Raw genomic sequence first — 26,241 nt, forward strand, 5'->3', positions numbered from 1 at the left:
CTGTATTTATTTGAGTGTTTGTTATTTGTTTATTGGGGGTGAATCCCCGGTCCTAAACTTCATATGAGATGAAGCTGATTCACTGCGAAAAACATATATGAAGTCATTCTAACCTACCCATTCTTAATTTTAATATTCAAATAAATTCTTCTTGGGGCCTAGTTTCTGGAACAAATAATAAAATAATGAAACAGGAAATAAAATTTCCCAACTTACTTTTAAAAAGATGCAATGAACAGAGAAAGACTACGATAACTATGACATTGGCTTAGGAATTGAATTTGTAGCAAAACTGGTAAAATGAAAATAACCAGCTCCAACATTTACTGACCTACAGAGAGGGGGAAAAGGAACGTTTTTGAAATGAGGTGATCACACAGGAGGAAACCCCAGTCTATTCATCCTGGCTGGACCTCGTTCTAAATGATGACATGTGCTGATCTGGGTGATAATTTCTCGATTTTGTTTTGTAGGCATATTTTCATAGATAAAAGGAACGGCCTCACTCAAGGACAGCATATCATGTTATAGGGTGGATGGGAAGGGAGATGATAGATTATTCCTGTCTTACCTTCCCCAGGTGGACAAGCTATTTTTACAGCTGCAGAACCCCAAACAATGATAAGGATGCTGCTATTCCCTCTTCTGCTATTTTCTCCATTAATAACCTGCTGATGTATGATTTTATTATTTTTATATACTAACTATCCCAATACTTATTATGTTTTACTTCCCATATCTATAACTGACTGTTGTGTTTGTCACTAAACACCTGGAAGTTTAGTGGAGAAAAAAATACAGTGATGCAATAAAGCAGACATGTCAAACACAAGCCCCGGGGGCCGGATCCGGCCCGCGAAGTGGTTTCATGTGGCCCGCGAAGCCATCCTGGAAACAGTGAGGGAACGGCCCCCACTGCCTTGGCTCTGGCCCAGGGACCCTCCTTCTGCCAGAAACCCCCAGATCTGTCCCACTCCTGCCCAGGCCCCCATAGGCACCCTCGATGCCAATGATGTAGAGCTGGCCATGCCCACCCAGTAGGGCATACGCACTCCAGCCACGCCCACCCAGTAGGCCACGCCCACCCTGGCCATACCCACCCAGCCCCCCAAGGGCAACCACAATGCTGATGTGGCCCTCAATGAAATTGAGTTTGACACCCCTCAAATAAAGGATGGGAAAAGAAAGCACAGCTTCTTTACAGAGTCAAACTCTGCAGAAATACTATTGGTGAGTGTACTGTAAATCAATAGTTTGAACAGATTGCAACTTCATATATAGGAATAACTTACTTCTTTGTACTTTTTTTTTAACAAAGTGATACTATAAACACTAGAAGCAATGGCTCTTCTATTGAAGCTGAATTTCCCAATGAATAGACCATGACTTCTAGGATGTAACTGGTGATTTATCAAAATATGCTTTTTCAATGTAAAGTGTTAAACTACTAAAACTCAGAGATTGCCAGGAATTAAATATCATCTTCACGGTGTTTGCAGCAGTCTTTTCTAATACAGCCATAAATAACTGGAAGTTCAGTATAAGCAGTCGGGGTAAATCTGCTGATGATACCCACCGATTTAAAGTGATTCAGTCAAAAAATGTAGCTTAGACCTTCAAAGTTACCTGTTGAAACTAGGGAATAAGCATTAAAGTAGGAATGGCAACTCAGTGTAAGCAAGAGATGTCTATTATGGCAAAAAACAAAACAAAACCAACCCAAGGACTTTCCCATATATCCTGATGGTATCTGAACTGGGTGGTGATTACCAGGCAAGGGAATATGGGGTAGTAATGAGGATCTGGATAAAATGGTCAATGTAATGTGCAGCAGCACAATTTTAAAAGCTAAAATGCAATTGAAACCAGAGATTTTCTTTTGGAATGAATGGACAAGCAACAAGAAAAAAGTCATGGAACTTTGCTTTTATGTAGGACAACTGCAGTGAGACATATCCTCAAATTTGGGAAGATTCAAAACTACCTACAACAGAGGAATGGCTGGTGAAGATGATGGAATGTCTGGAGATGGCTAAAGTAACTTCTTTGATCAAAGAAAAAACAAAAAAGCCTACATTTATGATTGACTGGAAACCCCTTATGGATTTTTTGCATGAAATGGAAAGAAAATGCCCTTATGATTTGCGGTTTTGATTAGAAAAAAAGACTGGATGACAGGAAAAAATACTTATATATTACATAGCTGCACACCTATTTGCTACCAAAAAAATCCACTCCCTTTTCTTATTATTTATTTATTTATTATTGGGACTTATATGCCGCCCTATCTCCTGAAGGACTCAGGGCGGCTAACAACAATAAAACACAATAATACAAATGTTTTTTTAAAAAAAGATTAAACTAACAAGCCCCGGTGATAAAATATTAAAAACATTTTCTTTTTTTAAAAAACCCCTATCGTCAGTCCAGGTCAGCCTGATGGAAAAGAAATGTTTTGAGGTCGCGACGAAAGGACCGGAGATCCTTTCTTCTTCCCTTCCTTTCCCATTTTTTTTACTTTTCTTTCCTGCTTCTACTCTTTTATTAGTTTGTGTTAGTTTTAAATGCTTTTAATAAAAAATATTTTTAAAAAATCTAAAATACACCTCAGTGTAAATCACCCCCAAAAGCAATGCACGGAATTATTAGAGGGGGGGAAAAAATGAAGCCCTGCAGTCAATATCACTCTGCATTTATACAGATCTACAGGGTGACTAAACTTGGAATATCTATAAATAATTTGGGACAAATGTAAAACAAGATTACTACAGAGCTGGATTACCCAAAATGAAAACAAACATGAACAAAGTGAAGTGAAGTAATTCCTCTATGTCTACAGATTACAACATCTGGACCTTTTTGCCGTAGAAAATTACACATATATGGAAAAAAACCAGAAAGGAAGCTTTGTCTCTGGAGTTATCTAACGATCCTTAATGGTGGGAGATTTATGGACAAATAAAAGGAAGTATTTTTTTCACACAGTACTTTAATATGGAATTTGCTACCAAAAGATGTACTAATATCTTTAAAAAGAGATCAGACATTCATGGAGGATAAGATTATCAGGATTTCTGGTCCTGATGACTAGATATTAATTACAACATCAGAAGCCATATATTTCTCACTATCTGTTGCTGAAGACTACAGTTGAAAATCTATTACTGCTTTCTTGCTTCCCATACAGACATTCCCATAGTTGGCCACCGACTAAATTAGATTGTTAGCTAGTTTCTTTTCTTTTTCAGTAGAGCTAAATAAGACCCCGTAAGTCTCATTTGGAAATAACTCTAGAAGGAAAAAGAAAGATTGGGAATAGAATTCCTCCTCTGACATGCAAAAAAGTATTACTGGGGTTTTGTGTATCAACATATCTATTCAGATAGATTATCTGAGAACTGTATATGCACAGCTGCCAACTTTCAGTTTACAGGTAGTCCTTGGTTAACAACAGTAACTGGAGCTGGAATTTCTGTCCCTAAGCAATGTGGTCATAAAACCCATTGACCATGCCACTTAGCAACAGCAGTTCCAGCACTTCTGGTGGCCATTGTTAAGGGGATCGTATGAATCACATGGTCGCCATTTGCAACCTCCTGCCAGCTTCCTCACTGACTTTGCTTTATGGAAGCCGGCAGTAAAGGCTCCAATGGTGATCATGAATCATTGCTGGACATTGTAATGTTGGAGTTGCGAGCTGGTCACTGAGTAGCTTGGATTGTAATCGGGTAACCACAGGGACACTGTGATGGCTGCAACGATGAAGACTGGTTGTAAGTATCACTTGTTTAGCAACACTGTTAGGTTTGAGCAGTCACTGAATGAGCGGTTAAGCGAAGTCTACCTGTAATTACCTTGTATATACAGGAGATTCTAGCTTCACAACTGTCCTGTTTAGTGACCATTCAAAGTTACCATGGTACTTAGAAAGTAACTTTATGACCAGTCTTCACACAGTATCCCTATGGTCATATGACTGAGATTTGAGTGCTTTGCGTCTGGTGGGCATTTACGACTGTGCAGTGTCCCATGGTCATGTGATTACCATTTGTGTACTTTACAGCTGGCTTATGACAAGCAGAATCAATGGAGAAGCTGACAGTAAAATCACAAATAGCAGTACAGGAATTATGTTCCCAACCATGTTAAATGATACAATTCTTCTACATTAATTTGCTTGTTAATAGCCACTATTAAAGGTAAAGGTAAAGGTTCCCCCGCACATGCGTGCTAGTCGTTTCCGACTCTAGGGGCCGGTGCTCATCTCCGTTTCATAGCCGAAGAGCCAGCGTTTGTCCGAGGACGTCTCCGTGGTCATGTGGCCGGCATGACTAGACGCCAAAGGCGCACGGAACGCTGTTACCTTCCCACCGTAGTGGTCCCTATTTTTCTACTTGCATTTTTACGTGCTTTCGAACTGCTAGGTGGGCAGAAGCTGGGACAAGTAACAGGCGCTCACTCTGTTACGCGGCACGCGGGATTCGACCAGCCAAACTGCCGACCTTCTGATCGACAAGCTCAGCGTCCTAACCCACTGAGCCACCGCGTCCCTAATAGCCACTATTACAAGCAATTTAATGTAGTCCACCAATTGCAGCTTGTCCCTTCAGTAGGCGAGCAAGTCTTGTTCTGAAGATGGGATACTGACTTAAATATGCCAATACTCACAAAAGACATACACTTTTCCTGATGTTCCAGAACAATGCTGAACTGATCTTCACAAAGACAGCAAATCACTTGATAGCAAATGTCAACACCTTTCTGTTAATGTCTACTAAACAAACCCAAAACTTCAGCTATTTTTTTAGGTGCCAATTGTTACACTCTAAATAGTACTGAATTCATGTTAAGCACACTACAGATGTTCTGGCCAAAGTGTGAAAAAAATCCAGGACGATTGGATTTGCTGTTACCTGGATCAATCCAAGTGGAAACTGGTTAGACATAGTGACAACTGATTTGGTGTAAAACGGAACATTCTTCAGGAAGATCAAGTACTTCTGATTCTCCAAGTATATAGCTACTTGTACTACAAATCATTGACAGTCAAATCAATCAAGACACGAGGAATATCATAAAACCCAGAATGCAACAAATACACTATCCCAACTAGAGTCAGAAGTATAGATCTGAAAAAACCAGACAGACTGCTCTATAAATGTATGGCCACTTGCATTCTATCCTCAGCTGTGTAACAGAGGCTGCTATATTCATTTTCCTAAAAATAAGACTAAAATATATAGTTAGAAATATACATTTCAATTTCAACTTTTAATTGGACTTGAAATGTCACCCAGAGTCACCTAACAGAGGAGATGGGGGGATATGATTTTAATAAATAAACAAACAAACAAATTTTATTTAGTGCTGCAGTGGCCTAGAGGTGAAGATGCTTGATTCCCACCTGGAAGGTTGAGAGTTCAATCTTAGGCAGCAGCAGATGTTTCTCTATCAGGGTGTAAAGAGAAAATATCTGCTGCAAATTCCACATAGGGTATCTGGCCCATAAACACTCAGTTCCATTCAGTTACCCCAATTCCACTCCAAATAAAGGGATTAAAGGGTCATAAAATGAATGAATGAATGAATGAATGAATGAATGAATGAATGAATGAATGAATGAACGTTCTGACTTGGCTGTTCATCCAGCTTTATTCACTGGCAACAGATAATACCCCTTCTGCATAACCAGGTCTAAATTTTAAACAATTATAGATTAGCTTTAGTAATAAGGTGAATGACTCTATTCCTGTTCCAGATCAGATATGTTACTGTTTTTAACTGTGAATCATATTAGCCATTAATGGAAAATTTGCATACCTTTAAATTTAATGAAACTAGATCATTTCACAATAATAAGAACATAAGAATAACTAAGATTCCAAGTGAATCTGGATACTGTGAATTTTACTAAAATATTAAGAAAGGCCATAGGAGCAATGTAAAGTGTCCCATATATATTATTCATATAAAACTGCGAAGCATGATCGCCAAAGTTAGGCAACCTAATAATGCCTTTCAGGATCCTTGAACTCTTGCAGCAGCAGGAAATATGGACAATTATCAAGAGAGATAATTAAAACTTTCTGGAAAATGTCACGTAGCTTACTCATATCAAGATAATAAAAGAGAGACTGGAACATACCTAATTTTAGTCAATAAAACTCTAATATAACAGAGAAAAGTGCTCAAGATGTTGATTTTGTGAATACGACAAAGTTCAGTTATTTTTTATTGGACCAATTCTGCAAGGTCCTCTACAACAGAGACATTGTTATTACACAAAGAATAGGTCTGTGCAACTCAAATGCTTTCTGTCTTACAACAGGTAATATGTCTGGATAAGAAAATCATTAGATGGATCTGGGGAACTAAAGAAACTGTCATAATAATGACAAATCTAACAATCATTTCTCCAATGTGATGCTTGAAATGAAGTGACAAGTATAACAAATATATAAAAACACTTATGAAGTTAAAAAGCCCCAACACAATCCATATAAACCAAGGAAAAGAAAAAAAAACAATAATAACTTGATAGATGAACAGATTTCACTCTTTAAAAAAATTATCTGTTATTAAATTAAAAACATAAACTGATATATTTGAGAAGAATTTTGTGAAGCCTTTCACTCATTCCCATGTCAACAATCAATACCATTTTTTATTTTATTCAATGACAACATCTCACATTTATCTATTGGACAAAGAAATATAAATTCAACTCATTGTTATTTTGACAGCCATTTTTAACAGGTTTCCAGAGGAGTAGCCATGTACATTTATTGCTGCTAAAAAATGAAAGCATTTTTGTAGGACACTGAGAGCTAACAATTCATTACTGTATGAGCTTCTGTGGATCTCAATAACTTTATGGTATGCATTTCATGGACTGTGATTTAGAAAAACTTTATGTCGTCGGCATCATCAATTTGTCAGTTATTATGACATAGCAGAGATTTTCACTGTTTTATCTAAAGCGATGTCATTAGCAGAAAGATTTCCTGGTTCAATTTAGAGCTTTTCCTTAAAAATAAGATTTAATGTGTTTTCTATGTTAAGTAAGGCTGAGCATAGCCACTACTGGATTTGAGAGCCTATCTACATTACAATGAGTTCTTGGAAGGAAGTGTTAGATATGTATGTAAATAGTATCTGTGGTTGAGAAAGGTGTCAAACTTAATGGGAAGCACTAGAGGCACAGAGCCAAAATTAGAGGGCAGTAAGACTTTGCTTAAATTTAATATCAAGTAACATTGGCAGCAAAGCAAGAAACCAGTCTCCCAGTCTAAAAAAATATTCTACAAATTCTGACCCAAGAGAAATGGGTTCTATAACAATTTGCCACAGCCAACTCGCCGCAGGACAACTCGCTGTGAGACAAGTTACACTAATATCAAAGAAATGGTGGAATAGAATCATTAAAGAAAGGATGCAAAAGGAGGGACCGAATGAAATGTGAAGTTAAAATAATGTTTTTATTTATTTTAAATAATTAAATTGAATTATTAAATTGTCCTGCAGTGAGTTGTCCCATGGCGAGTTGGTCATGCTGAGTTGGCCGTGGAGAATTGGCTCTGGTGAATTGGCCACAGCGAGTTGACTGCAGTGAGCTGTCCCATTCTGAGAGAAATGTTGGATACTTACCGTGTTTCCCCGAAAATAAGACCTGGGGTTTTTTTTGCCTCCAGAAGAGGCACCAAGTCTTATTTTCAGGGTGTGTCTTTTCCACGGTTTCACCTCACAGCAGAGGCACAGACAGCCCTGCCCAGCCGGCCTACTTCTTCTGTGGACAAAGGAAATGCTTCTGCAACTGAGAATGGAGCTCTGGATTGACACGTGTGCCACCCCGTCCCCCTGTGCATTTCACTGCAAAGGCCTTTCTGGAAGGCCTCTGACAGTAAAATGCAGGCCGGGGGAAACCTGGAGCTCCATTCTCAGCTGCAGAGACATTTCTTGAAGGCCTCTGATGGCAAAATGCAGGCTGGGAGGCACTGCAGAAGAAGTGGGCCAGCAAGGCGAGGCAGGTGTCGATTCATGGGAAGCCTGGTTGCAACGGTAAGCAGGTGTGGGGTGAGTGGGGCAGCTCCACCCCACCTTGATTTTTAGCTGTGCGCCTCGCCCCAAAACTAGGGCTTATTTTTTGGGTAGGGCTTATATTAGCCCCTCCCCAAAAAAATCAAGGTAGGGCTTATTTTCGGGGTAGGGCTTATATTAGCCCCCTCCCCCAAAAATCAAGGTAGGGCTTATTTTCAGGGTAGGTCTTACTCTCGGGGAAACACGGTACCTGAGTGTGTGCGGAGGTGACCGGTGAGTGCATCTCTTCTCCGGCAAGCATAGTTGCAAAAAGGGCATTTGAAGGGCTTCTCGCCTGAATGCAGCTTGATGTGGCGCAGGAGGTTGCCCTTTTGGGTGAAGGAGGCACCGCACTGATTGCAATGGAATGGTCTCTCACCTAGGAGGGATATCATAAGCAGGTCATCAGAGAAGCTTGTCTGGCTCCTTGGTCTAGCTGAAACTATCTTATATATAAAAATATTTTTTTCCTCATCCTTTTAGCACTAGCCTAAGTTCAGCAGCTCAGTCAGCATGGTCAGGCCTGATTAATTTTTGAAAAGATTAGAAAATTGAAAAAGAGGTCCCTCTTCTGAGGGCAATGGAAAACATTTCTGTACTGTTTGCCAGAAAAAAATGTACCAAGGACTTTTCATCATTTTGTCAACCTATTCTTTTTTAAAAAAAAACCATTATAAAGCTTATATATTGGAATAACTCTTATTACAAAATGGATTGTGAATTCCTTTTAGAGACCAAAACAGAGTGTCTCATCATATTGTCCCTCTGAATCAAATCTGTTCTTTAACATTTGCAGAGCTTAGAACCTAGAAAGGTTTACCTCAGAGCATTTATTGGCAGTACATTCAACTCAAGCATTTGTTGTATGGACTATTTACTTCTTATATTATTGTTGCTTCTAGTTCCAGATCCATAAAATGCTTTGGAGTAATTAACTTGAGACTCTTAAATCAGTAATCCATTTTTAAGAAGTTGTAATAATTCGACGAAATTTATATCATTTATACAACCTTTGAAATAATGAGTGAAAATCCTATTAGCTGAGAAAAATGCATAAAAGGTGATAAAATATAGGTCTTTAATGTTAAAATAAGGTTTTTTTTATTTTATCAAAAATTAATGTTTTTCTCAGCTACCGCAACATTTGGAATCTATCAAGACATCAAGAACTGTGGACTTTCTAAGCATGCAGGGTGAACAAGCCTAGAATAAATCTCTAAAAGATTTGCAGCAATCGTGTTTCCCAATGTTTGATTCCCCCCCTTTTTTTTGACAAGGGACAAAGAAAAGGACTTTTAATCATTTGGTCAAATGTTTTAGAATTGTTTTGTCAAAGACATAAATTTTCAAGTCGTCACTTATTTATTTATTTAATTCCATTTAATATCCCGCTCTTCTCCGAAGACTCAGGGCGGCTTACAAGCTTAGCACTTCTTCCTCTGAAGTTACATTACATCATTAACAGTTGTATATGTACATAATATTATTATATTATTACCTTTTTTGACCTACCCTATTTTTCATAATACCAGCAATTATTGAATGCCCTCTCTTTGTGTGTGATCTTTGTCTGGAATGCCCTTTTCCACCTATGCCTTAAGTATTTTGCTGGGGGACAGTTCAGTATGTTAGGCAATGGACAGTGGAAGAATCCAAAGTGAAGTGATAGGAGCACTCATTTCTAAAACTGTTTATACCCTTCTTTTTCACTCATTCTCTTTCCAGTATCTACTTTTTCCAAGTATCTGGCTGGAGGAAAAGAAAAAATAGTTCTTAACAAGGTATGAACTGAGCTATTATCTAAAACGTTAGTCGAAAGTTTGTACTTTTAAACCCACACACAAAGTAATGCTCTTGTCATGCTTTTATTGAACTCACTGAGCCAATATTCACTGTCTTGGCTGAAAGGTGCATGAGAATTTTTAATTGCAATATAGGTAGTCCTCGACTTATGACCACAATTGAGCCCCAAATTTTTGTTGCTAAGCAAGTCAGTTGCTAAGTGAGTTTTGCTCCATTTTATGACCTTTCTTGGCAGAGTTCTTAAGTGAATTACTGCAGTTGTTAAATTAGTAACAGAGCTGTTAAGTGAATCTGGCTTCCCCATTGACTTTGCTCATCAGATGGTCACAAAAAGTGATCACATGATCCTGGGACACCGCAATTGTCACAAATACATGTCAGTTGTCGAGTGTCTAAATTTTGATCGTGTGATTGTGGGGACGGTGCAATAGCCATAAGTCTAAAAAATTGTCGTCACTTTTTTCAGTGCTGCTGTAACTTTGAACAGTCACTAAACAGATGGTTGTAAGTCAAGGACTACCTGTAACTTACTTGAATACATCATTTTCCCTTTCCAAACACTGGAAATTGACCCAATGTTGTTGACCAAAACAATGGCTTGGAGATACTTTGGCTCAGTTTGACTTCAATCCTGCATCAGCTGCCCACTCCAGGTCTTGTCATATTTCAATTAGGTTAAATTTAGGAATTTGACTTGGCCATTTGAAAACATGAAATGTCTTCTGCTTCAGCCATTCTATTGTAGATTAATTTATGTGATTAGGACTGCTGTTTTACTGTATGGCCCACACTCATTTCAGCTCATGGACGGGTATGCTGACAATCACCTATAAAATTTGCTGGTATAAGCCAACATCCATTGTTAAAGCATTGCTTGTCAGCCGCCTGGCTCCTGAGGTTGCAAGATTATGCTATTTCTGCCGCTCTGCTTCATGGTTGGGATGTTCTTTTTGTGACACTCCAACATAATGTCTCTCATTAATGTCGGAAAATTCCACTAATTCTTATCTACTAACAGAACATTAAAACAGTGGCGTGCTGGATCATTCAGGTGATCTGAGATGAGCAACAGTGTGCTTTCTGGGGAGCAGTGTTTTCTTTCTTTTATGGTAGATTTGTGAACACTGTCAACAGACATTGCAAGAGTGACCTGAAGATCTTTTGCCATTACCTTGGGATTCTTTACAGTCCCCAGGATTACAATGCACCTGGAAGCAGTTGGATGACCGCTTTAAAGAATAATAAATGTGTTGCATTTTCTTCATTTGTATATTAACTGCCTGACTTTAAGTTCCTTCTTTGGCAATAGTGTTGTAGCCCTTACAAGATTCATGACAATTCTTTTTTTATGGTCCAAAAATATACTGCTGACGATAGCAACAAATGCAGGTCTGTTCTTTAAAGGGAAGGGTCCTTCAAACTCACTGATCATCATCTGATTGGAACATCTGAGTCAGCTGAACTCTATTAAGAGATCTCACTTTCCTGGACTTCTCAGACTTTTTCCAAAAATAGTGAATACTGTATTGGCTGAAGGTTTTTTTTAATAAAGATATGGCACAGTACAGTGTTCTTTTTTTAAAAAAAACATCCAATTCTTTTTATCTATTACCAGGACTTAAATGAAGTTCTAATTTCACTGTAGGTCACAAAGGTTTATAGGTAATTCTAAAGGATTTCTACACTTAGGCTAAAGGTAAACCGTAATAGTGGTTTAAAATTAACTCAAAGGCCATATTAAACTATAATGAAGGCTGCAAACTGTTCAACTCTGACCTATATTAACAGCTAGCGTCATTCAGAGGCAAAGAGTACGAACCAATAGATTTCCAAGTTCAAATTCTATTTTAATAATGAACTCACCAACAGGTCTTAAGATTTGTCAAAGGAAAGGGTCGTAATTCCATAATTACACTTGCAGTTATTGAGTTTCTTCAGTCCCTAGCAACTCATTACAAAAGCACCTTAAAAGGCCTGAGTAGGACTAGCAGGGTCTCGATTATTTAACCTTAAAAGAACTATGCAAAGGACAAGCCTAAGCACCAGCTTTTACTGCTCACGTTTCCTAGAAGTCTGCTCACCAGTGTGACTGCGTTTGTGCACCATCAGTACATTTGGGCCAATGCACACCATTCCACAGATATCACATTTCAGTTTGCCATTGGGTAGCCGTATGCCGCCTGGGGAATGCGGTTCCTGTCCTGACCCATCACAGTAACCAAGGGGCTCAGAGAGGGAATCCTCTACAATCACGCTGTCCTCTTTTTCAATGAGCCGGTCATCGTGCGACAGCAGCCGGCTAGATTCTTCATCACTGTACATTTCCACCTTGATAGAATTTGCTGTGGGGGGGGGGGGAAGGGGGGGAAGAACAAAAAAAACTATTAAAAAATTGCAAATAGCAAGCATTGAAAAAACAGTATAAGGGCTCTGGGTGATGGAACCTTTGATACTGAGCAAAAATAAAAAATTACTAAAGGACCTTTGGCATTTGAGACTAGATAAAAAACAATTGTTAATGTAGTGCAGACATGTCAAATACAAGGCCCGGGGGCCAGATCCGGCCCGCGAAGTGGTTTCATGTGGCCCGCGAAGCCATCCTGGAAACAGTGAGGGAACGGCCCCCACTGCCTTGGCCCTGGCCCAGAGACCCTCAGATCTGTCCCACTCCTGCCCAGGCCCCCATCGGCACCCTTGAGGCGAACGATGTAGAGCTGGTCATGCCCACCCAGTAGGCCATACGCACTCTGGCCACACCCACCCAGTAGGCCACGCCCACCCTGGCCACACCCACCCGGCCCCCTGAGGGCAACCGCAATGCTGATGCGGCCCTCAATGAAATTGAGTTTGATACCCCTGATGTAGTGCATACTAAAGAGAAATAATGCTTTCCCCTCTTTATCTTACGATATTAGAACTTTTCAACTATAAAATTTAAGAACATGAAACTAAGAAAGGTTAAACTGCACTATTTACAACTAAAGTACAACTTGATATAAGAAAGGAGGAATAGCACCTTCTTCTTCCATAGGAGATCCACTCTACCAGTAAATATACTGCTCACAAAAAAAGGGGAACACAAAATAAGACATCCTACTATTAAATACAGTACATTGTGTTGTTTAAGTGTTCCCTTTATTTTTTTGAGCAGTATATAATGCTACATGTATCTAATGACAGAGACATATGTAGAAAATCTGGTGCTATAATGAAGTTATTTATTTTTGAAGTGCCACAAGAAGTCCTTGCTGTTTAGGCTATTAGCGTATTACAGACAGTCCTTGTTTAGTAACCATAATTGGGACCAGCAACTTGATCACTAAACAAAGCAGTCACTAAGTAAAACCACGGCTGCTTATGACTTTACTTAAGCTTTGCTTTGCTTTACAGACTTGTGAAGGTCGTAAATGGATTGGTTGTAAAGTCACTTTTTTTTACTACTGTCATAACTGCAAACGGTCACTAACATGAAGCATTCACTAAAGAAAGACGTGTATTAGAGCATAGTGCTAATTTCTGATGGGAGAAAACAGTAGACTAGCAAATCCAATATCATCAAATTATGTCCAAGAGGTGCTTTCAAAAGATAAAATATATTACATATTTAAAAGCAGGAAAACCCAGGGTCAGATTGCAGAGACTATTTCTGTATAAAGAAATCTGGAATTTGTTTCATATTTGATTAACCATTCCTGACATGTCAAACACAAGGCCCGGGGGCCAGATCTGGCCCGTGAAGTGGTTTCATGTGGCCCGTGAAGCCATCCTGGAAACAGTGAGGGAACGGCCCCCGCTGCCTTGGCCCTGGCCCAGAGACCCTCCTCCTGCCAGAGACCCTCAGATCTGTCCCACTCCTACCCAGGCCCCCATAGCCACCCTTGATGAGAACGATGTAGAGCTGGCCATGCCCACCCAGTAGGCCATATGCACTCTAGCCACACCCACCCAGTAGGCCATACCCACTCAGCCACTTGAGGGCAACCTCAACGCTGATGCGGCCCTCAATGAAATTGAGTTTGACACCCCTGCATTATACGAATGTGAAGCATTTCATAGGTATCATCTACAACTGTTCTTTGTCTTCCATGCATTAAAGCAAGTGGACAGGTAGCTACAATGCTGGAATGTTCACAGAACAGGAAAAAAAGAGCTTTAAGCACAAACAGTCTACAAGCTAAGAGACATACAATGGTCTTCAGAGATCCTTAAAGTTGTACCCAATTTTTCCTACCAGCCAAATAGCAATGTGGATAGGATCACTGCTAACTGGAGAGGGGGAATTCCATTCCGAGACACTGAACATAGATGCTTTTCTACTGGGGACAGATTGAAGGAATCGGATACATCAGGTGGGACTTTGCATTTTGGCAGGGAACTTAACCACAGTACAGCTTCCCAAACTGCAGTATGAAAAACGAGGAGTTCCTGTCTCTACTTTATGATATATAATTGCTTAGTTATTCCATTTCATCATTATTCCTTTATAAAGATGAAATCTAATATTCACATCTTCTCCAGATCTGTGCTGTGGAAGGTAGCCAAAAGAAGGACCAGACTAGATATCATGAGGAAGTTTGTTTAGGATTGTAAAAAGCCTTAAATTATTAGATCAATGGTCCATACAGTTCAGAGCTGTCACTGCTGATATGCAGTAGTTCAACAGGGTTTCAGACAAAAGCTTCTTCTGCATCTGTGCGGAGATGCAAGCAGATACTCTACCACACTGATTACCCCGGCTTCCTTTCTGTATGTCTGACCTGCTGAGTTAAAAATGAAGGTGAAGCTTCTTATAATAAAAAAGGAAGCTGATCTAAACTTCTCCTTACTGCCTAGTATGAGGCAGAAAACCACTGCTTGGAACAATAGCACCTAGCACTATAAGAAGATAGAGGTTTAGTTATTTTTCTGTTCAGATAGGAAGTAATTAACTTCTTTCAGACATATGTGCCTAATGCTGCTGCAGTTATGTCTAGTTTGACTGGAGTCAAAGGTAGCATTTTTACCCTTATATGTATTGGAAAACCCATAGACACTGTGAGGTAGCCTCTAAAATAAAAGTGGCTACTACCATCTAATTATTAAAAGCTACTTAATTTGTGGCATTCCACAGAGCACTATAATAGTTAGGAATATAGGTCACTGCCAGCACATCTTCCTCCAGCTCTGTTGTAGCTTATCATGTGAATTGAAGGGAAAAAAAGGCACAAGTGTATTGATGGGCATACACAGGTAGTACTTACAGACAACGAGAGCAGCCTAGTTATAGAATTTGCCTGTGAACTCAGAATATCTTGGCATTAATTAAAAGGCTGCAACTAGGCCTTTATGTCAAATAAACCCGAGTCTTCATATTTTTCATTCCTTTAAAGTACTCCTAAAAGAATTGGACAAATATAGATTCTTCTATGTGACATGATGAGAAAGAGTAAACAGTGACTCAGATCATGGCTGGTTAGTTTCCTGGAGGGCAACCCCTACAATAAGCTACCCACTTATGATGTTGATTGGGGATTATGGAAGTTGCAGTTCAGCACATTTGAAGGAAGCTAGAGACTAATCAATTCTGTCTTTTAGTGCTACACAGACCAATTTTGTGCTGAGGAAAAACTGGGAACCAATAAGATTTAATATAATGAGATTTAATGTCTTTCCAAAGTGATAACCTTCTATCTACACAGAGACAGACCAATGGTGAACACATCTACATCTAGTATTAATACCAATAGGTAACTCAAGAGACTTTATTGCTCCCGTTTGTATAATAAGGACATACTCAATAGCAGAGTTGCCTAAGAAATCTTTTTACAAATATGGAATACAACTGGGTGGTACACAACTAAAATGTTGAGCAGGTGGGTTTTTTTGGTTCCAGAAAATAAGATTTTAAAGAGATTTTGTTCTCTCTCTCTCTCTCTCTCTCTCTCACACACACACACACACACAGAGAGAGAGAGAGAGAGAGAGAGAGAGAGAGAGAGAGAGAGAGAGAGAGAGAGAGAGAGAGAAGTAGACATGGCTGTGCACAATTATGAAGTACAAGGTTTCTCACTGGGACAAGAATTGCTCAGATACATTAATGCTGGCTGAATGTGGATGTTTTTCCAATCTCCTTGGATGCATTTTCCCCCTCCTGGATAACTTAGCTATTGTTCTTCAATCTTCCTTACAGAAGAATAGTAGTATGTGGTCAGGCTGGCAAAACAGGCTATGCAATACTTCTGCTCCATTGAGACATGAGCTTGTTGGCTTATCTAGCAACGAATCAAGACAAATTAGACGCAGCACCACCAGCCAGGTTCTCCCTGAGAAGGGGAAGGTATCTTTGGGGGCTTTGGCAAAACATATGCAGAATTCCTTATATGTTTCATTGCACAAGTAATGGAGAGGCTAGCAAAAACTACTAGCCTTCAAGGCCCTGAATGCATTGCAAGAAATTCTGAACTGGGTCTAAATGGCTAGAACTGGGTTCTGTTGCCGTATTTCCAATTCATTGTTGGAAACTGTATAAACTGTATACGAATTGTGGAATGACTCAATTTGTCAGACAAAATATGCCATAAAACCACTATTTTGTCTGCAGAAAAATCCAGAAAGCCTCACTCTGCTATTCCTCCGGGTTTTCTTTTTAAACTGGGGTCTCATGCAAAATAAATGCCAGGCACATTTTCAAACTGATGGCCATTATCTAGGCCTTTTCAGATAACATTAAAGGGAAAACAATTATTGCCTTATATAAAGAAAAGTCTCTGCTCTGACCATAATCAGTGTGACACATTTCAAGAATACCCTATTCGAATCAGATATTGTGTACTCACCACTAAGGGACCTGCTTGGAGAGGAGTGTTGGCTGTTTGGTGTGCTCACTGTGGGCCCCACAATTGTGGAGGTGAACTCCTTTTCCAAAGAGGAATCTCCACTACCTTTAGCAAGGAAAAAAGAAGAAAGAAGCAGAGGTAAATATGGGAAATTTGTTACAAGGATATCTCAAGAAATATATTTCTTCCATGATCAGGATAGTAGAGGGTATTTCCTTATGTAACTGAAGAGGACATAGCCTTTGCAATCTGCAACAGAAAAATTAACTACTGATGCTCCTAGTGAATAATATAGGAAGCAAAATCCAAGCTTATCAGAATCAAAACAACACATACTGTATTGTCATACAATATCATTTGGATGATTAGAGGATCATCTGGACCCCTCACTCACTGCTGATCTGGATCTGATCAATGTTCGGGAGTTACCAGATACTGGTAAAACCACATACATTACATGAAGACTATAATGCTCATGTTAATCAGACTGAAAATTCACAAACATGTTCAGAATCCTGGGAGCTGTTTTATTTTATTTTATTTATTTTAATCCCATTTATATCCCGCCCTTCTCCGAAGACTCAGGGCGGCTTACAATCTAAAGCACAAATCAATGTGCTTAGCAATAGCCTTCATTCTATATATACGCCTGCTTATTAGGGCTTTCACACACACCCCCAAGCGGCATTATTACAAAGTCAGCTTATTGCCCCCAACAATCTGGGTCCTCATTTTACCTACCTCGGAAGGATGGAAGGCTGAGTCAACCTTGAGCCTGGTGGGATGCGAACCTGCACTAATTGCAGGCAGCTGGTGTTACTTAAAGAGGCATTAGCCCACTGCTCCACCAAGGCCAAGTTGAATGTGCATTGTTAAAATACTATGGTTCTTCTAGACTAGCTGAATGCTTGCAATCTATATATGCAGCAGCAGTTGGGATTCCTTTAAAAATCTATATATCATACCAATGATTAGACAGAGACACTTCAGTTTTGATATGAACTTTCAACTATATAAATGAGATTTTGGGCATTCATGTTCATACAATTGTATATTGCTAGGTCCTCAGTATGTTCAAAACATCAGACAATTTGCCTTTTTAGCGAAACTAAGCTATGATGTCAGCTTTGTTTCTCTCAAGGTGCACCTATATCAAATCTCTTTATTTTTTTAGTGTATGGATTTATTTGTTCTCATTCTCATGTCAATATTCTGTTCATTTGGAAATCTGACATTTTACATGTATCAACAGTCCAAAAATGTGCATCATAATGAAGTTTGATTTCATTTCTTTATTAGAATACTACTGACGTGCTGTCATTTACCATAAAAAGAGAAATTCTCAATAGACATACTGTATTTACTTTAAAAAGCTTTAATTTCTTCAGTTACACATCATTATATCATATGAATGTGCTTGTGTTTAAAAAGAAAAAAACTTACAATGAACATACCCTTTTAATACTTGCCTAGCTGTGCCTACTTGTAATTTACTGCCGGTATAATATCATTTTGTACTTCCTGTAAAATTTCTATATAGACCATATATTTCTTGCTCATACACACACTCATGAGAATGTGAAGTATTAAGCTAATGTTCTAATTGTTTTAGGTATCCTCTTCCTGTAAGCCTACTTCTGAGTTTCGATATTCTAAAAAGCCCAATGCAAGTAGTCCTCAACTTACTGAAACCAGAATTTCTGTTGTTAAGCAAGGCAGTTGTTAAATAAGTCACTCCCATTTTACGACCTTTTTGCCATGGTTAAGTGAGTAATTGCAGTTGTTAAGTGAATCGTGTGGTCATTAAATGAATCTGGCTTCCCCTAATGACTTTGCTTGTTGGAAACTGATTGGGAAGATTGCAAATGGTGATCACAATAGCCCAGGATGCTGCAACTGTTGTAAATACATGCTGTTTGCAAAGTGCCCAAAATTTGATCACATGACTATGAAGATGCTGCAATGGTTGTAAGTGTGAGGACGAGTCAAAGACACTTTTTCAGTACCATTGCAACTTTGAATGGTAACTAAATGAATGGCTGTAAGTCAAGGATTACTTGTATATAATTTTTTTAAAAAATCTCCATTTTTATTCAAAAGATATCCTACTGTGATTCTTCTTAAAATGCCTTAAACATGTTAAGTATTCTTCTGTTGCACTCACATTTGGCGGCAGGTGGGTGCTTATCTGTCTCAATATGTATTTATAAATGCTTACAAATTGTGAGGCGTTTTCTTTCTCAGTTTTTTGTGAGATTGTATCCAACTGTTAGCAATTTGGGTCTCTATAATAACATTTCAGTTTAGGAATAATCTTTAGGATACTTAGATATGAATTAATTGCCTCTGTAAATTTCAGGTATTGTTATAGCTGTATTTCTCAATCAAACCAGTTAAGAGATTCTGAAGAACAGAGATTCATAAGAAAATCTTATTGATCCTAGAACAAGGGTGTCAAACTCGCAATATCACGTGATGTGTCGTGACGTATTGTGACTTTTTGCCATTGCCGGCAATGGGGTGGGCGTGGCTTTGCTATGATGCATCTGGCCCACGGGCTGGCAGTTTGATACCCCTGTCCTAGAACAAAGGAGGCACATTCAAATTACTCCTTTATCCAACCTGCTCCTACATTCATTTAAAAGCCAGGCCAAATTTAGTCAAGTTTCCAGCACTCATGGAATTTCAGAATTTATCAGTCTCTTGCAGCACTAAGCTTTAGCTGCCAAAATTCTCTAATCTAAAAGATTTGGCATTAATGCAGTAATGGAGTTCACTCAGCAAGAGTGTTACGGACATTTTAGAAACCACTACCATATACTATGTCTCCTTGAACTTTCAAAGCATTTTGCAAGGTAAAAATGATTCCTGACCATATTTTCCCTTAACTACATGTGATTAAGAATGTATAAAGTGACCTCTGAGAAGCCAACAATATATTGGACGAGGAATGGGGTGACACAGGCTGATAATATTAAATTTAAATGACTAAAATGCAATACGATGCTTAAATCATCTCATATAAAGCAAAGTTGAAGAAATTAGATAGGCCTAATTTAAAGGCAATTTGAAAAAGGGACACAGTTTTAAATGCTGTGGTTTAGACATTATTGTGGTTTGTTTAAACAAGGGTTTCCAGACTATGTCTTAATGAAATTCTAATCTAGCCAGCACTTTTATACTTAATTATTACTAAATCCAATTTATTAACAATTAGGATCGAGCTAGTTTAAGTTACAATAATCAGTAAACTGAAATCTAGGAAAAACTAGTGTCATTGCATCAGAATTGATAAGCAAGGAAGGAGCAACCAAGATTATTACAACAGAAAAAGCTCCTTGCATAAGAGGTGAGAAAGCAAAGCACACAACATTTAGACAAAACTATAAATGTACACTCTGGTGTAAAACTTTATACTTCATTTTTATTATAACCACTAAAAGCTGTCATTACATTTCAAACTGCAGATTGGGCATCAAATAAATGGTCTTCTAACTAAAACAAGTATATCTGAAGAACTAATATACTAGCATAACCACACTAGCTTAACTCTTTTGACTTCTAATGCTGTGTGCACTGTAATGTTTATTGATGGCAAAATATTTAGTCTGCCTGAAATGCTCTAGCACAAATATAAAGTCACCCAGGAAACATTATTTTATATATTATGTGAACTCAGTTCATAGTTAAGCAAGAGACAGACTCTTGCTACTGCAAGGGCGTAGATTAACCTTTTTGAAAAAATTCACAGTAAAGTGAGCAATATTCCTTAATTGCCAGCTGGCACCTTAATACCAAATGTAACACTTACCTATTAATAATATACTTTCTTTAAGCCTTACATTTATTCTGGTGGTTTCTAAACTTACTACTGAGGATAATAATACAAATGTATATATAGATAACAATGCGGACAACTTCCCTGCTGGTGCTTGCTATGCATCTAGGATAGCAGATTCCATCATAACCCAGAAATTGCTCTCCAAACAAAAACAAATTCCTCAACCACTTTTGCACGTTTCAGTACCCCTTAAGTATGCCCATTTCCTGGAAACCATTCAATATTTTGAACACCAGCTCAAATCTGGAGAGAGTGGTGAAACCTTTAAGCAGAGAAACAGGTAATTTCTTCTGCATCTGTATTCTTAACACTCGGTTTATTTAACATGTTCCAGGATTTTCTGAAAACATATAATATCAGCTAGGACCCAAGATTCATATTAGTACAACTAAGTATTTATGAATTTTTAAACATTTTGTCCCTTTCTCCCTAGAATTCAGACTTTTATACCCAGATGATCATCTCTCAACCATTGTCTAAACACTTTGATTTGTCAGAGGGTTAAACAGAAAGGTGTGAGGGGCATTTCCATCTATGTGTAAGCCCAGAAATAGTGGCATATTACTAATAATGTTTTGAATTAGAAGCTACTGATAGTATTACGCAAAATAGCCAGCATAAACTATCAGCAATTTGAACTAAGAATTGTTCTCCCTCGTACCATCAAGTTACTTGGACCAAGGATTTTTTCTGCACCATATCGTAACATACACTGTGAATATTGGCCCAACCTCTCCACAGGATTCAAGGAGAGGGGAGGGGAGGGGAAGGGAGGAGAGGAAAAATGGGAACCTCTAACTGAGGCTTAGCAGTTCCTTTGATAAACAGAAACTGGCCACATCTTGCTCTTTTTGTTGTCCTTGTTCATCCATATCCAAAAGCCCGCAGATGTATTTCCAAGCTGTCACTGTTTGCGTTGCACAGACATCAGGAATTCTAGAGATCAATTTGTCTCTGTTTAAGTGATTGGCTTCCTCCACTGTTTTGCATGGCATCAAAAACACCCTCTACCAACACTCCCCATGGCGCCATGTGTAAATAAAAACAGAAGCAGCATGGAGTTATTCCAGACCAGACACCCTCCCCGATTAACTTACATTATTCTAGCTTGCTGAAGATACCCTGGAGTGTTATCACAGCCAACTCCTTGGAAACAGCAGTGGAATACAGGCTGTGAGTGTGTGTGGCTGCATCTCGGCAGTAGGGTGAACTCAGCCACTCACCTTCCAGGAAGAAGAGATTCCTGGAAGTGAGAGAAACGGCCGTCATTTTACAGTCAAGCAGGAATCTATACGGCTGCAATCTCGGTCCCCTTGGGCTGAGACTAAGGTTTCTTCCAGCCATGCTTTATGTCCTGTCTCCTAAATCAGCTTCTGGGTGGCATTCCTCAGGGATTTTTTTTTAAAAAACAAAAACAAATCTTGACCAGACTAACTGAGGGTAACCACAACAACCAAAACAAAAAATCAGTTATCTGCTTGCCATCACTTGGGCAACTGTCATGGATGCTCTATTAGGAAAGAATGTGTCACTTTTAAAACGTAAGAGTTTTTTAGCACACTATAAACTGAAATATGGTCTCTCAGTGTTTCACTTGAGGAAAATTCTATTGGTAGTTGCTTCAGACCTAGTCCAGTGAGGCTTAAAACACATCTCTATGTTTTGGTCTCATTATCATGACAAAGCAGTAGCCAGATCCAAACTAGCAGTGCATGGTGAGAATGAGTGAAGAAATACATACATAGAACATTTCCTATTATAAATTGAAAGGGGAAATATCAAATAAGTGGAGTAAAGAAATAAAAAAAATACATTATTCCATTCTTTTGGTCAGAAATACCTTTAGAGATAAATTACTATTCGGCCTTTAAAAAGAACCTTGAAAACTGTCCCAAATTTACTGGATGTGTCTTAAGAAAAATCTATTATTATTCTGAATTCTATACGAAAAAGATGTGTTTCCTTTTGCTACCTCTACTGAGAATTTATCAACTTTCTGGAAATCAAGCTTTTGTGCTTTTTTATTGGAAATATATATTACATTTTTATCCCAACCTTTTTAAAAAGACCAATCCCCAAAACAAAAAAGGATCATATATGAGTGTTATGCAAATGTAATCAGTTTACATATTAAAAATTGTTTAAAAGAAATGTTTTAAATTTTTCAGTTATGCAAAAATGCAACAGTTAGCATTTTCTTTGAAGGAATTCATTCTCCATGTATAAGAGAGAAGAAACATTTAATTTTTGCCAGGTGATAACTTCTAAGCTTATTTTTATGTATGTTTTATTAGGAATAACATTAAAGATCTTTCTCCCAATTAATCAGGGACAGTTTTTAAAATGGATCAGAGAGAGCAGTCAGAGTACCTAATTTTAATCAATTTAAAATTCACCTTTAATTATTTCAGAACAAGCCTTTACTTCCTAAGTTCTCATTATCAGTAGTGAGAATTTGAAACAGGAAAAAATTTTTTTACATAATCCTTTGACTTTTCTAGACCCCTTGCAGAACTGGCCGGATTTTCTATCCTCTCCAGCCTTCATTGTTCCTACTGGAAGCTTAAAAGACCCCTGGAGCAGATTTGGTGATGGCTCACATGAAAAGCTACAATGCAAAGAAGGGAAATTCTTATGATACAAGTAGAAGTCTGCTCTAATATTTAATACAGGATTTATTAATATGGGATTTAAATATTCTTTGACTAGAAGGGGAAGACACACTAGAAATTTTTGTCCTGGAAATATTTTTCTTCAGTGAGTCACCCTCAATGCTTTACATAGGAAGAATGTGAAAGAGAAGGGATATACAATTTGCAATTTATAAACTTTTAAAAAGAAAATGGAAGGCCCAGAAAAGAGGCAAACAGATAGGAGAAAAGATATGCTGCTTCCAGTGCTAAGAACCAGGATGATGTTGCAAATTTTTGTGGTGACAGGACAGATGCCACGATTTGAATGCTCTCTAAAACATTCCTAGAATTTTTAAAGGTATTTTGTTGCTTTTAAAATAGAGGGGGGGGGGGAAATCAAAGGAACAAAGCACAAAAATATATACAATCCAAAAAATATATAACAAGTGCTTAAAATAACTGAAAAAATACAACAGAAAAAAGACATAGAACTGAAATATAGTATATGTTGATACATCAGTAAATAGTTGCAATTCTATCACTATCTACCAAACATTATGCAAATATATTATGCTGCCATCAAATCTTGATCTTGTTTTTAGGGAAGGCAGAGACTTATTTTACATATGCTTCCATAACGTGGGAGGTTTTTTATTCCTTTTGAGAATAAAAACAATTTTTCTTGCTAGTGAAATACCTGAATGTCTTTTCCTCGTTTTGCAAAAGTGCAGTTTAAAGGCCACAAACAATTACGTTTCTTGGAATGGGAAAGATCCCTCAAATAATTTCCTTCTTTCTAGTTTTTCCCCCTCACATATTATAGCTGTTTACTGATCCATATGGCACAGTTGTTATTGTTAGCTGCGAAGTCGTGTCCGACCCATCACAACCCTATGGACAACGTTTCTCCAGGCCTTCCTGTCCTCTACCATCTTCTGGAGTCCATTTAAGCTCACACCTACTGCTTCAGTGACTCCATCCAGCCACCTCATTCTCTGTCATTCCATTCTTCTCTTGCCCTCAATCTTTCCCACCATTAGGCTCTTCTCCAGTGAGTCCTTCCTTCTCATTAGGTGGCTAAAGTATTTGAGTTTTAGCTTCAGGATCTGGCCTTCTAAAGAGCAGTCAGGGTTGATCTCCTCTAGGACTGACCAGATTGATTGCCTTGCAGTCCAAGGGACTCGCAGGAGTCTTCTCCAGCACCAGAGTTCAAAGGCCTCAATTCTTTGGCGCTCAGCCTTTCTTATGGTCCAACTTTCACTGCCACACATTGCAACTGGGAAGACCATCACCTTGACTATACGCACTTTTGTTGACACGGTGATGTTTTTGCTTTTTAGTGTGCTGTGTAGATTTGCCATGGCTTTCCTCCCCAGGAGCAAGCGTCTTTTAATTTCTTGGCTACAGTCCCCATCTGCAGTGATCTTGGAGCCCAGGAAAATAAAATCTGTCACTACCTCCATTGCTTCCCCATCTATTTGCCAGGAATTGAGAGGGCCGGATGTCATGATCTTAGTTTTCTTAATGTTTATGGCACAGTAGTGTGACAAAAATAATACAGGAAGAACACAATGAAAAAGGGGATCCAAATAATTTGTAACATACTGGACTGCACATGTACCGGTATATTTGAGTTAGGCCAAATAGGCAGACATAACGTCTTTACTGATTAAAATCAGTGTGTGTACAAGCTTTTAGCCACAGCAAACAGTGGTTCTTAAAGTGGTTTGATATTATATAAATACATTTGTTTACTAATTCCCATCTAGCAAACGAGCATCTATCATATTAAACCAGTAGGATTTAAAATATTTCCAGTTTCTTACAACAATCAATGAGTAAAAGCTTGGTCGGCCTACAGCCTTTTAACACTTTATCCCCATGACCTATCTCCAGCAGATCTATCAAAATCTATATTATAAATCTAGCCTGCAGTAATTTAGATGGTTAGTCCACATTTTCAAATGGGTATTTACAAAATGGCGGAAGGCTGACCTATTACAGTACCTAAAATGGCAGACTGCTGACTGGCAATGTGATCTAGCTCACAATGGCAAACGGTGTTCTCCTACCATGAACCAACAAACTGCTGAAGCTGCACAATGCTTCTATGAGAGTCACAAAGTAGTACATGCATTTTAAATATTGTATTCAGTTTGTTTTGAGTGGTTCATGAAACTGTGCAGTTTCAGTGGTCTGTATTCTCAAGGAAGCACATCATCTGCCATTTTGAGTCAGATTACTTTGTTCTCAGATTGGTGAGAGACTGAATTCCAGCCAGTACTTCTTGAATTGGGTTCTCTTTGCTGGAAGTCTGTCTTCCCCGTAATTCAGTTTTATATACTACTAAAACAACTAACACTCTAGTATCTCTGTGTTTGTAACCTTCAGTTGGGCAAAATTGGAAGGTATAGGGCAGTGATGGTGAACCTATAACATACATGTCAAAGGCGACAAACCACAAAGTTTTCAGTGACACTCCAGCATCCAGCATTCACCAACATCCAACAGCAAATATTCTCAAAAGCACATCCCATTGTTGTGAAATTTTTGGATGCTTACAGACGCTGCACGAGAATGGAGTGTACTCTCACATGGTCTCCAAGCCCTCCAAAAATCGCCTCAGACAGCCGTAGTTTCACACAATTTTTCGAAGGCTGTCGAGGCTGTGGAAGGGCATTCTCTGAAGCCACTTCAAGAATGAAGACTTTGAAGGTGTTTGAAATCATATAGCCTCTTGCGAGAAGAGAAGGTTGTTCAAACTTGGTTTCAATATATTCAATTACGGGCCAGGTGGAAAGAAGACCAGAAAAATGGATTTACAATGACTGATGAAAATTTGATAAAGCAGATTAGAAATCAGGGACCAGCACATATTAAACGGATATATCTTGCATTGATAGAGATTGACTCGGAAACAGAGCTTGTTAAGGATTGTATGATAAAATGGGCCCAAAACATCCAGGAAGTTATTACAATGGACACGTGGGAAAAGATTTGGGTGAGGAACGTAAAATTTACTCAAGCTCAAAATCTAAGAGAGAACTTTTACAAAATGTTTTATAGATGGCAT

The 26,241-nt window shown here is 38.5% G+C and overlaps 1 protein-coding gene across 3 annotated transcripts in view; it reads right to left on the reverse strand.

Moving 5' to 3' along the window:
• The window catches only part of IKZF4 (IKAROS family zinc finger 4), a 41,214-nt gene that overhangs the window by 9,083 nt on the left and 5,890 nt on the right, over positions 1-26,241 (reverse strand). For 2 of the 3 annotated variants that reach the window (XR_014491584.1, XM_083355454.1), the window contains exons 2-4: positions 16,695-16,799; positions 11,961-12,221; positions 8,288-8,455 (exon numbers count right to left, since the gene is read on the reverse strand). Coding sequence is in view for 2 of the 3 variants with exons in the window: in XM_083355454.1 (XP_083211580.1) it covers positions 8,288-8,455; positions 11,961-12,221; positions 16,695-16,799 (534 nt within the window). In the remaining variant the exon portion in view is untranslated. Of the gene's footprint in view, positions 1-8,287; positions 8,456-11,960; positions 12,222-16,694; positions 16,800-21,632; positions 21,779-26,241 lie in introns of all 3 variants that reach the window. The other variant, XM_083355455.1, reaches the window with a different exon arrangement.

The sequence above is a fragment of the Vipera ursinii genome, assembly GCF_947247035.1.
Source record: "Vipera ursinii genome assembly, chromosome: 2".
Lineage (NCBI taxonomy): Eukaryota > Metazoa > Chordata > Lepidosauria > Squamata > Viperidae > Vipera > Vipera ursinii.